Source organism: Corvus kubaryi, unplaced genomic scaffold, assembly GCF_017639235.1.
Source record: "Corvus kubaryi isolate FWS band 111438036 unplaced genomic scaffold, C.kubaryi_AGA036_p1.0 split3-73, whole genome shotgun sequence".
Lineage (NCBI taxonomy): Eukaryota > Metazoa > Chordata > Aves > Passeriformes > Corvidae > Corvus > Corvus kubaryi.
The window spans coordinates 9,433,468-9,446,465 of NW_024582091.1; the positions used below are offsets into that span (position 1 = coordinate 9,433,468).

The 12,998-nt window shown below is 35.2% G+C and overlaps 1 protein-coding gene across 11 annotated transcripts in view; it reads left to right on the forward strand.

Annotated features, from left to right (window-relative positions):
* The window catches only part of ADGRB3 (adhesion G protein-coupled receptor B3), a 454,887-nt gene that overhangs the window by 427,892 nt on the left and 13,997 nt on the right, over nt 1–12,998 (forward strand). For 7 of the 11 annotated variants that reach the window (XM_042017060.1, XM_042017059.1, XM_042017064.1 and 4 more), the window contains 4 exons: nt 2,028–2,123; nt 3,466–3,505; nt 6,056–6,699; nt 6,858–6,971. In XM_042017060.1, coding sequence (XP_041872994.1) covers nt 2,028–2,123; nt 3,466–3,505; nt 6,056–6,699; nt 6,858–6,971 — 894 coding nt within the window. The remainder of the gene's footprint in view (nt 1–2,027; nt 2,124–3,465; nt 3,506–6,055; nt 6,700–6,857; nt 6,972–12,998) is intronic. The other 4 variants (XM_042017066.1, XM_042017068.1, XM_042017067.1 and 1 more) reach the window with 1 other exon arrangement.

Sequence of the window (12,998 nt, forward strand, 5' to 3'; positions counted from 1 at the left end):
AATGCTAAATCTGACATTCTGTTAACATGTTCAAATCATATGCTGCTTGCACCTCAGAAGCTTTGTAAGAAACATGCACATTTAAGAGGATCCTAAGATCAAGATTCACGGCTTTAATGTAGAAGGCACTGAAAGTATGACATGAGATTCTTAAGGTTGCTGGAGTATTAGAACTGGGGAACCTCCATGAGCACAGAGTCCCAAAAATGAGGAGGCCCACTGCACGGAGTGCAGTGAGATAAACAGTATGTTCTGAAGTAACAATGCTTTGGGGTCAATCATCATATGCCTTGAGATGAGATTCACAGCTGGGGATGCTTTGAAGGAGGTATTTTTTGTTATATTTTTTGTCAAATCACTGTGCCAGTGCTTATCCAAGAGTATAAAACTCTGAAGTGTGGCCTAACTTCAGCATTGATAAAGTGAGAGAAGACTTAGATTAAATTTGCAGCAAGTGGGAGATGCCAAATTAAATTAACATCAAACACATGGAAGACCAAAGCAAGTGTAGTGCCTAAAATCAGAATCTGAGTCTTGATACAGCACACTTTAAATTACAATATGTGGTAAGTCTTGGTGTTTTGAAATCAATACAAACCTTCCCATCTTGCTTCGTTCTTCTTTCTGCCCTATATTTGGCTCCCTCCACCTGCAACAGTCACTTATCAAGACTGCAGAGCACTCCTGTTCATTTAAGGGTTGAGCCCTTTAAAAAAATGCTTTCCAATCACAATATTTTTTTATTTTATTTTCGCTGTTGTGAGAGCAATAGAATATGATATGTTTAAAGGGGAAAGCTTCTCATAAGCAACAATTAATTAATTATCTTCTTCTGCTATTCACAAAATGTCCATGAACAAAGACAGTTTTCTGCCTTTTAATTATTCTGAATAAGACATGAAGTAATTTTTACAGATAATAAATGGAATGTCATTTTTTATAAGCATTTCATTCATAGTACTGTTATACTGAAACCAGAAATTGTTTGAATTTTTTTTTTTTTTTTTTTAAATCTTGCAATCAGGAATATATTATATATTTAATATAGGCACTTGCATTTCTGGAACTAGAGTTCACATTATAAAACATATTCCTAAAGTTGCCTTGCCATCCTTATTGTTGTACATCTGAGAAAGCAGTAAAATATGTTTGTATACTGCTGTCAACAAACAGGAACTGCATTTTCCTTTTGAATGTACCTCTCTGTTGAAACACATTTCTAACAGAAGTACTGAATAATAGTATTTCTTTAAACATACACTCTGTCCAAAATGAAAGTAAAAAAAGCATTTCCTATGAAAAATGATTCCTCAAATATACTGTGTTTTAGGGGCAAGTCTTTGAATTTACTTTATGGATCATATTAATAAACAGTAATTTCTGATAACTTCCTTTTGTACTTTAAGAAATCTATGTGCAAATAGTCCACTTTTCTTCTTGTGCTCACATTGAAGATATTTCTCTCATCTGAAGAGCTTAGTCCTAGAAGAGATGTGCTAGATTCCCTGTACGTGGAGTTAAAGATTATTGTTGGAATCAGTTCAAATAGACTTATGTTTTGAAGTACAATTGGGAGATTACAATAACTGTTAAGAAATGATTACAATAACTGTAAAGAACTGTCTTTCAAGAATCATACATTTATCAAGAAGATACAGTTTATCTTGCAGTGGTTAGCAGTATATCTATTAATCCTTTTATCAGACCTGTACCAAAATGAATGAGAAGACAAAGCCAAATATTATCACCAAGACAGACTTGGCTTAAATACCATATAATCATTGTCTAGTAGCTAGTTCTGGCCATATATAAATCTAATTCTGTGGTCTTGATGTCACAGACGGACAGAATTTGTAGCACCCACAAACTATAACAAACGTATGAAATGGCATAAATAAGCATTTATGTTTATTGCCTCTGATTTATTAAGTGGGCTAAAGAAAATTCATGCATTGTATTTGATATGGTTTTATTTAATCTCTAATATGATGTTACACAAGAGTCAGTATAAGGTATTTTTTTCACAGGTTCAAGATGCATTCAGATGTCGACTAAGAAATTGCCAAGATCCAATCAATGCAGATTCTTCAAGTTCTTTTCCTAATGGACATGCTCAAATCATGGTTAGCTTTTATTTTCTTCTTTGGCTATGAATTTAGTGTTCCTAACAAAAAGAAAAAACTTAATGTTTTGTATGTGACAAGTTTGCATAGCTGAAATATTAACACCTAAGCAAAAGACAGTTTAGGTCATTATCTGGTTGCTTAAATATCTTATCTAGTTTTAAATTATTGGTGTGATTATTTAGTGGAGCACAGTGAATTAGTATCTTCCACCAGTGCTCTTTGGGACAAAAAAATTCTTACATAAGGTAATAAAAAATAATTTAACAATATACTGCGACTTTTTCTAGTGTTGGTGCAGAGTACTGATGTATTTCCCTTCACAAGGCCTTGAAAAGTGTTCTCAAACAAAACAAGGAGAGAGTGCTAGACATTCTACAAGGGGAATCTATTTAGTGTGTTAAAATAAGAGATAGTGAATTTGGATAATACTGTTAGTTAGTATATTCAGACAACATATTGGTCTCTTCACTTTGAACAACAGTTTGTCATTGACTATAATGGGGACAGAATCAGGCCATAAAGACATGCAAGGATCAACAAAAATGCAAGGTACAGCAAGCAGATGCCCTTCAAAATGATGACTCAAAAAATGAATTTATTGTTTGGACTTCACAAGCAAGAAAGAGATCACTTTCACTGGATATTTAGCATGGAATAAACTTATTGTGAAAATAAAAAGTAACTAAATTGTCTAACAGAATAAATAGTTTTGTTTAACTAGGAAAAGTGTACTTTGATTTCCAACTGTTAAAATTTTTCCTTAGTTCTCACAATTAATTTTTGCACAATGAAATAAATAATAGTTGTTATCAGGGAGTGCAAAAATTTTATATGACTACATTAGTAGCAAAAAATGACAGAATGTTTTATAATAAATAAGCACTTCATAACAAATTAATGAAGTTTCAAAAAGGATGGACTACTTGGATTACACTTATTCACAGTAATTTGTATTGCAGGCTATTTTTCATACTTCTTTTCATAAATCTTCCTTAAAGAAGGTCCTTTGATGAGATGTTGAAGTTATTCTTCCATATACATTAAAAACTATACACTGTATCATTTTATTAAAATTATATACTCTACTTCCACCTATTTTATTTTATTTTTTCTGGTCAGGCAGCATACTTTGAAAACCACCCAGTTATACTTTAGGAAACTTTGTAAAGCTCTGCTGTTGTAAAACAATACACTTCACCTTCTCAGCAACAAGAAACCACTTTTAAGAGACTGTGACCCTGTAAGTAGGACATTTTGGAAGCGCTAGTTGGCAAAAAGGTATTGTGGTTTTTTTTTTTAATTAATAATGGCTGTTCTGTTTCACTGTTTCTTGTTACAGACTGATTTTGAGAAGGATGTGGACATTGCTTGTCGGTCAGGTAAGAACATTGAGAGTGTATTTAGCCAACAAAAAGTGGTCTTGTACGAGTTCCTTGTGAAGTGAAAACCAGAAAAATATTGGGATTTAGCTGTTTATAGGTTATATTTATGAATTTAAACAAAAGAAAATGTGAAAAATTATGCCACTGTATGAATACATTTATTTGATTTTCTTACTAAGGTCTTTAACTAGAATTCAGCAGTTGGAAAGCAGTCAAAGGTGTGACTGTCTATTAAAAAGCAAATAGTTGTGGAAAGAAGATAGTTCTTCACATATTAAGCTTTCTTTCCCCAGTACACAAGCAAATGTGAAAACATAATTTTGCTTTAACAAAAAAATACAAAATAGTGTACCTTGACAGCTGTTTATATGAAGGATGCATCAATTTGCATTGATTTTAAAGAGGGTATGATTTTTAGGACTCAAAGTGAAATCAACAATAGCTTAAGAAAATAAAGTTTCATTCCATCTTACTGAGAAAAGTTGTGGGTTTTTAAAAGATACTTCAGTAGCGTGATCTTTAATCAGTCAGCTGTGTTTGTTTCCATATATTAAAGATAATGCATTTTCAGCCATTTATTTGCCAAACTTGTTTAAATAAAGTGCAGTGTAAAATAAATGACCATTTAAATTCTACAGAATTTTTTTAATCTAGGAGATATCCAAAGGACAGTTTTTCCTAGGGAAACAGTCTTTCCTAAACACCATCACTTTTCAATAAGGGGAAAGAGAGAGTGTGTCCTCTCTGCAGGGTGAGTCAGAGCAGAAGCCTGATTTAGCTGTTCTGCATCACCCACCTGAAGGACACTCTCTCCCTTCGCTGGCTATATGAGGTGCCAAGAAAGCTGATCTCATTACGGTGAAGTTTCAGTTTCCAGTCACCCACCTTTAAAAACTGCCGAATTTCTTGCAATATAGACTTAGTTCTTCCCTACAGATCAGTTTTAATATGCACATGTATTTCGAAGGAATCAGGATCGTACATTGTAACACAAATGCATGTGTGTCACCATCCAATGCAGACAAAAATCCAGCATTGATCCATGTAGTTTGCACTTCTTACCTCTGATAACATAGCTCTGCAATACAGAGGGCCTTGGCAGAGCCATCCTAAAGGAGATTGATTTGAATGCAGTAACGAACAGGCTTAACTAGATAAGCGTTTGAACTACTTTCTGATAATGAAAAGTTTGAGGATAGATCACTGTTTGAAATGTCTGAACAAGTGCCACTGGAAACATTGAAGCAGCCACCGAATTCAAGTATTTGTGCACTGTTGTTTAGAAGTAAGTTATTCTTTTCATAATGGAAAAATGGCAGTTAGTTTTGCGTGAGGAAGGAGAGTCAGATGTCTTATGAGCTGCTTGCTATGGAAAAAGGCAGTGAACTGACAGGCAGGTACTCGGGGATACTGGGGGATCTGGGTCATCAGAGCCCTTGGGCAACCAGAAGGTATGCAGATGTAATACCTGAGATACTTCAAGTTGTCTTTCTGTCTTAGCCCATGAGGTGGATTTTGTTGTATAAAATGGCACTGGTGTGAATTAAAATACTTTCAAGCAGGACCAGGAAATCCCTGCAGCCAGATGGAACAAGCCCAGTAATTGGTTACTTTAATTTTTTTCTTTCTATCCTTTTTATTTCATTACAGATGTTGAATTATAGACTTACATTTATTTTTTTAAGATGAATAATTGTGATTGAATAGATACTTTTTTTTTTTAAGCCATTCTTCAGTTCTTCTTGAAATTTTGTTTTTATGAGAGGATTATTAACTTTTACATGTGGAACTCACCCCAACAAAAATTGCTGGATGTTGCTACAAGTTTGACCAGGAAGGTCAGGCCTAGAACAGAAGTGAATTATGACTCTTCTATAAAACGTTTATGTTCTTTATAACCTTTCCAGATGCAGCAAAATATTCTTTCTGATACCAGTGCAATTTCTTCCCAATGTGGTAATTCTCTCATCACTTTAATTTAAAACATAATTTAACAGAGAAGAGTTTTTAAAAGTCAGTGAAAAGGAACATTTAGGAGTTTAGGAACACATGCTCATAGTTGTAATCTTACAGTAGGTCATTACAATGGATTGACAAAATTATTCTGCCTTACAATCTGTTTGACATTTTCCAGGAGGTTATGTGGAGTTAATAATGGCACTACAGATGTCATAGTGTATTTTTTTGGAAAACCCTTAATGAGTTCCACATGGCAGGCTTTTGCTTAAGCTATAAGTCACCTAAAATCTATGTTAAGTCAGTAGGAATAAATGAAGAAGTGTTTTTAATTTATATAAATGACTGAAGCTAGTCAGAGATCAGTGTCAGTTATGCACAGCAGATGAAGAGAAAAAAAAAACAAAAAACCAAAACCACAAAAAAGCTGTTGCAAAAATAATATTTATAAAATGAAACTTAATAAGTGGAAAGAAAAGTATTTTAGAAGGTGCACTGGTAAAGGAAGCACTGCTAGATAAAGCCACAAGAAAAAGCAGTGCTAGGTTGACATGGTTTCATGCTGTAAGAATCCTCTTCTCTGACCCACAGTTCTGCATAAAGACATTGGACCTTGCAGAGCAGCCACTATAACAGGAACACTTTCTAGAATTTCACTAAATGATGAAGAAGAGGAAAAGGGACCAAGCCCTGAAGGAATGAGCTATTCAACCTTGCCTGGAAACATCATCTCCAAAGTCATCATCCAGCAACCAACAGGTCTCCACATGCCTATGAGTATGAGTGAACTGGCCAATCAGTGCTTGAAAAAAGACAACAGTGAGCTGCGGAGGACTGTGTATTTATGCACTGATGATAATTTGAGAGGTGCGGATATGGACATGGTCCATCCTCAAGAACGAATGATAGAAAGCGACTATATAGTCATGCCCCGGGGCTCAGTAAATACACAGCCATCACTGAAAGATGAAAGCAAAATGAATATAGGCATGGATACCTTGCCTCATGAAAGGCTGTTGCACTACAAAGTTAATCCAGAGTTCAATATGAATCCCTCTGTAATGGACCAATTTAATATCAATTTAGACCAGCATCTTCCCACCCAAGAACATATGCAGAATTTGCCATTTGAGCCCCGCACAGCAGTGAAGAATTTCATTGCCTCAGAGCTGGATGACAATGCAGGATTATCAAGAAGCGAAACTGGATCCACAATATCAATGAGCTCTTTAGAGGTCAGTGATGCATAAACAAATTGCATGCTCTGTTGTTCTAATTTTATGATAAGACAATAAATTGTGTCTTGTGTCTAAGGGGTGAAGCTAATGTTTTAATTCAGTATAAATTATTGTTTGGGATCATACACTGCTGTTCATATTTCTCTTATTATCAGAAGTGTTTATACCTAGAAAACAAGACTAAAGTTTCAGAGCCAGTCTGTATGAAACAATATAGTTCTGGAGATTTAACATTCCACACGACTGCCGAGGATTTCGTGACCTACCAGGTAAAGTCCACTGGAAAATTCTGTGTTGCTGTTGCTATGAGAAGAAAAGCTATTCCTGCAAGATACAAGTGCTAATCATTGGCCCTACCTGCAAGCACATGCAGTTGAAAATACTTGCCATTTTATTGCTGACAATCATATCTATGTCAGATATGATAGGTCTGATTCTGCTCTCATTGGTATAAATCTTGGATTCTTCCATCCAGTAGTTCACCATTTACTGATTTAGTTTTGTTTGCATGTGCATGCAGGCATTGGTACAACTGATGTGTGCCATAGGAACAGGTGGGCTTCGTGTGGAGTATCCTAGATTTCAGTCAGATTGCAAAAGTGAACTGGAAAGCCTTTAAAAGGCTTTAAATTACTACAGTCTGTCTGTAGGATTTAAGCATTTTCAAGGTGAAAACTATTTAAACAATTTCTTGAGACCTAAGCATCAAATACTGCTGTTTTTATTAAGCTTTTACCTATGAAAGCCAGGAGTGGGCTGGACTTAATGTCATACTTGGGCCTCCTTAAGAACTGGGAGTACATTTCACCAGCATGTCAAGTGTTGTGAAACATGGCATTTTGTGGGACAGAGAAAGACAAATGGGAAAAACATGGTACTCATTCATTCTCTGAAAGAAGTTACACATGGAAAAAAATTCTACTGTATGTGCAAACTTGAAGCCATTAGCTATTCCTCTACAATGTTTGGACGCGTCTGTGTAGGGAAACAGAGACTCAGCCTGATTTTTCAATTTTTAGATGCAGCTGTAGCTGATACTTCATAAATGGTGGATACTTATGGATATTTCTTTTAAATTGAGTTGAAGTTTAATGTAGGTGAAGTTTTATGAAGAGTCTGGGCAGAAGAATTTAGTTTCTTTTCAAGAGATATCTTTCCAGGCTTTGAAAGCGAAGTATTTTCTGTGCTGTTTATATTGTGTGTACTAGCATAAGTTTTACAAGATTTGATTTAACTTAAAAATGAATAGAAAATGAAGCGTGGGGATCTTCAGTGAATCAAAAATTGCCCATGCTTTGGTTGTTGTTAAAGTGATTATGTATAATCTTGAACAAATTTTCAAACTTGTTTCTAAAAGGTAGTTTAAGTGCTTGCCTGTTCAGTGCTCAAATAGACAGTCTCTTTCAAAGCAAGTCTGCGTGGTAAAAGAAATTCCTGCCCTCAGTTCAGATATATTAGTTAATAGATCTTAGGTAGTGCACAGGAGTTCCCAAATTTAATGCAACCCCAAAAGCAGAATATCTAAGGTCACGTTCCAGCAGTATCCTCTCCCACCTATCTACAATATACTGTCTTTAAGATCATTTTTGTCAGATAGAGAGGCTTAAATACAGTCCACTTAAGATCAGACATATGGATGAGATATGTGAGGAAGTTTCGTAATTCTTTGAGAGGATGGACATATATGCCACCATACCATCCACTCTAAATTAATTTCTGGTGATGCCTCTTTCCCTCCATTGGTGACAAAGTTCATCAAGGACACCTGGAAAAAAAAAAAAAAGCAGATCTTAGTTAAGTTGTAAAAAGCATAACAATAGTTACTTCATCATACACAAAATTATAGTTCCTGATGCCACTTTGGAATATAGGCCTGAAAATCATGTACTGCTCCTTTAGAGTTATTTTTTAAACTGTATTTGTATCATATTTTAAGTTTACCTCTAAGATGGGATGTAGACACAGAATCTCAGTCACCATTCTGTATGTAAGTTTTATGCTCGGAAGAGACTACTAAGTATGTAGTAGAAAATGTAGTAAAATATAATAAGATAGTAAATATTTAGTCCCTTCTAACTTGGGAAACATATTAGGTTTAGCAGGCTGTATTTTGATCCAGAAAGCCAGTGTTATTTGTAAACCTCATCCAACCCAGCATAATCCCATGTATTGGGAAAAAAACACAGATATTAGGGCAGGTCAGAAATGAAAGGAACTGTTTCAGCTTTTGTGTCTGCCTTTGTGTTTCTCAACATTACTTGATGAAGATGTGCTGCACTGAATTGAAGATAGGAAAATGAAAGAAAATTGTATATAGAATAAAATCAGAGTCTCAGGCAAATCCTGATAAGCAGATCCAGCCAGATAAAGAATGTGATTGTGTTTTTGCATATTCAGTGTGTAAGAAGCAAGGGTTGAGGTAAAGCCCAAAATGTTATTGTCTAGAACTGACCAGCTGGATTAACTTTTGTTGCTGCGTTAAACAAAGTAAAACAGGGAGGGCAAGAGATTTTTTTTTTTTAGAAGATTGCAAGACTTTTAAAAAGACAGGGCTTTGTCAGACTTGTGGAGCAGCAAAACCTGCAGCAGGACATTCAAGATCACCCTGCCCACCTTTCTCCTGACAGAGCATGACTAGGCCAGCTCTAAAGGAGAAGATCCTGAGCAGTAGAAAGCTTTCCCCTCCTTTCAGCTTATAGTTGGAACACAACTACAGTATCAGCACAATAAATGTATATCCTGACTTCTATCCTTCTGAAGGGAGGATCCACCACCCCTACCATTATATATCTAAATGTAGGCATTCTCCTTCTGAAATGGAAATAGCTCTTCACACTTGGCTCCTCTTTAGATTCAATTAAGACAAATAGCCATTTTTAGGCCACTTTTAGACGTCTGCTCCAGGATGAAGTAAATGACATGGCTCAGTGCAGGTGTGTCTCTTCAGATTCCATAGAGGAAGCCAGAATGAGTAGTTCAAACACAAGCATCAAAAATGTTGGTGTCCTAAATTTAATTAGATGAATTCTACAGTGTGTCACAAAGTTTCTTCTAAAACTTTCGTATCTATATTTTTTTTTCTGAAGGAAACGCTTAGATGTGAACAATTAAATGCTTTATTACATGTGGAAGAATTTCAGGTTTGAAAAGATAGTTGAGAATGCCATCATATTTACATACAAGTATTGCCCAGATAAGTATAAATTTAGGGATATGCAGATTCACAATGTGCAAATTGGTGATTTTTATTTTATTTGGTATGCACGCAACAGTACTTATGCGATTATAGGCACAGGCAGGCATATTAGCACATTACGGAGTTTCTGAGGAGAACTAATCAAACATCCGGTTAATCTCCTGCACATCCCTTATATGCATGGATTAAAACTTGCTTTGCTACCTTGGCATCAAAGTGGCTTGGAGTATGCTCCTTCAGTTCAAAGTGTTTTGATTTTAATGAAGAAAACACTCAATACAATCTTTTGGAATGATTTTAGTTTTGAAAATGTACTCTGAGTGGTATGCTCATTAAAATGAAATTACTTTGAAGTGAAGTATTGCGTTCCCAGACATTAGATGCAGAGAAAAGTTTGGAGGTTTAAAGGTAGAGGAAGAAGCTGATCTGGGAAACATATCTCCAGGATAAGTAATTCATCTTTTTTTATTGGGCAAAAAAAAAATGGAGGAAGAAGTATGAGATATGTTAGAGATAGTGAAGTGCAAATAAGAAGTAAAGATAGGTAAAGAAAAAGAGGCAAAAAAAAAGGCATTAAAAAAGGGGGAGGGGAATATGGTAGAAATGGAGAAAAAACTTAAAATGAAGGTATTAAGAAGAATGAGATAAAAACAGCAGGGAAGGAACAAGTTCTAAAATAGTAATAATAATAATAATAATAATAAAATCCCCAGACCAGGAAAGGAGAGAAAAAATAAAAAATACAAAGTTAAAATAGTCAATCTCATCAATAAAATACCAGAGCATCAGGCAGAACAAAAGCAAAATGGTGTGAAGTCATTTTGATTTATGACATGAGAAGTAAAAAAAAGAACAAAATAGAGAGACGAGCACCACAGGAATTTCTTCTTTATCCTATTTCCACATTGCATTTATTTTCAGGCATTCTGTATCTCAGATTTTTATCCCTCCTGTTCCTCATTTCATTCTTCAATAAGCTGTGGAGACAGCTCTTGCCAATTTTGTGACTCTCAGGGAAATGAAGTCTAGCCCTATAACAACCCTCTATTTCTTTCACTTGAGTGAGTAGGTCTCAGAGTCCTCTGACTTCAGAAATTGATGCAATTTATTGTTGGGTTACCATGCAGAAGTGGGGGTAGAATCAGGCAGAATTTATTGTAGTAACTGAAGATGTGAAGAACTGAAATTTTAGTTAGTATTATAAAGTGCAGCATATATTGCAGGCTTTATATTATAATTGTCTATTTTACAAGTGCTACATTTTCCCCAAAAGCATTCAGAAACACAAAGCAAGTGGTCTTAGTTGATTGAGTAAATACGTATGCAGGCTTCCCTATAAAAAAAAGGGAGCAGCAGGCCACAATAATTTGTCAGAATACTTTTAAAGTGATATCTTTGAAGTTATGTTTGCGCCGTGTGTTGGTGTATTAAATTTTCTAGCATGTTTTAAAGACTTAAAAATTCCCATATTAAATTCACTTTTTCATGAAAATTTTCTGGCTTTATGTTAGCTCATGTTATGGACTAGCAGCCAACAATCTTCTATTCAGAAACTGGAGTGTTTTCCAGTTATATACACACAAAAGGCATTTGAAATCAAAAACGTCTATCCACATTCCACCTTTATATCTCTCATATAATCTCTGAGGGCCAAAAAAGATTTTTCTTTACTTTTGTTCTGGGAAAAAAATCCTCCTCAGGCTAAGATCTTGTATGTCAAACGTCATCTCAGAGTGAATTATAAACTGCTGATAATAAGACTTTATATTAATGGAAGCATGGTTATAGCCCTCACTATAATAGGGTATCTCTGGTTTCAATTATGCTTTGCACAATGCAATATATCTTTAGGAGTATCTGATGTAATTAATCAGATAGTGGTGTAATGCAGAATAGAATAAGGAGAAAACCAGGCATTTGTCGTTTTACAGACATGGAAAGGGATTTTATTAGTCTTTTAGTAGGAGCAGCTCTTTCCTGGTGCCAGCGGCTTAGTGTGTGCTGGTGTATGGAAATTATTCTTCAAAATTCTGTTTTTGTCCCTCAGCAGAGTTTAAAGTTGTTCTGGAATTACACAGAGAAGCTATACATGATTGGCACAAAGTAAAATTGATTTAAAATAAATTACTACAGCAATTTATTTTGGCTCTGGCATGAAGGGTAGGGGTTTTTTCCTACATAAAATGGGTTTTATCAATTAAGATTAAAGAGCCATAGAAACCAGAGATGGAAAAATTCTTGTTAGGTCATCTTTTCTATCAATGCAAGAACACTTTCTACAATCTATTTCTCTAAAACACAGTCAAACTTCACTTTCAAGACTAGAGTAAAGGGCTTCCACTGTTTCCCTTAGCAATTATTTCATAGTTACATAAACATACTTTTTTCCCAATACCAATTCTGATTTTGTTTCCAGGTTTTTCCCATACCAGTTTTGTTTATCAGTGTTTATATCCTTCTAAAGTTTCTGTACAAGCTTCTGTGTTTGCTTCTTCCGGATACAGTGTTAAACAAATCTGCATCACTCTTTTATCCTTTCCTCCTAAAAGTACTTTTTGCTGCTACTCTCTTCTGAAATTTCCCCAGTTTACAGGCATGATCTGGCTTCTTGAAGAGTAGAGCACCAATGCAGAACTGTCACTGGAGCTGCACGAAGAGGTCTATCACACCCTTGCCTGCTTAAATTGATCTCTTTTTCTGTAGCATTTGTAATTGTACATGGATTGCAGTTCACTGCTTACCCATACCCCTCATTTTCTTTCAGAGTTATGCCAGCTAACTTCCTGATGCTGACTAATTGCATGGATCTTCAGTTTTTTATACAGTCCCTTTATTACGAACCCTTACGGTTCTCCAGCATTTGGGGCTCTTCGGCTTGGAGAACAGATGAGTGAGGAGTGAATAGGAAACGATTATTTGTATCTCCTATAACACCAAAAAGAGGAACATCAAATGAAATGTCAAAGGGATGAACAAAATAATTTTGTCATATTTTACATATTGAAATTGTGGAATTCACTACCCCAGCACATTTCCCAACACAAGGAAATTCTTAAACTACTGAAGACTTAGGGAGGGTGTTGCAGTAGAAATGTCATTT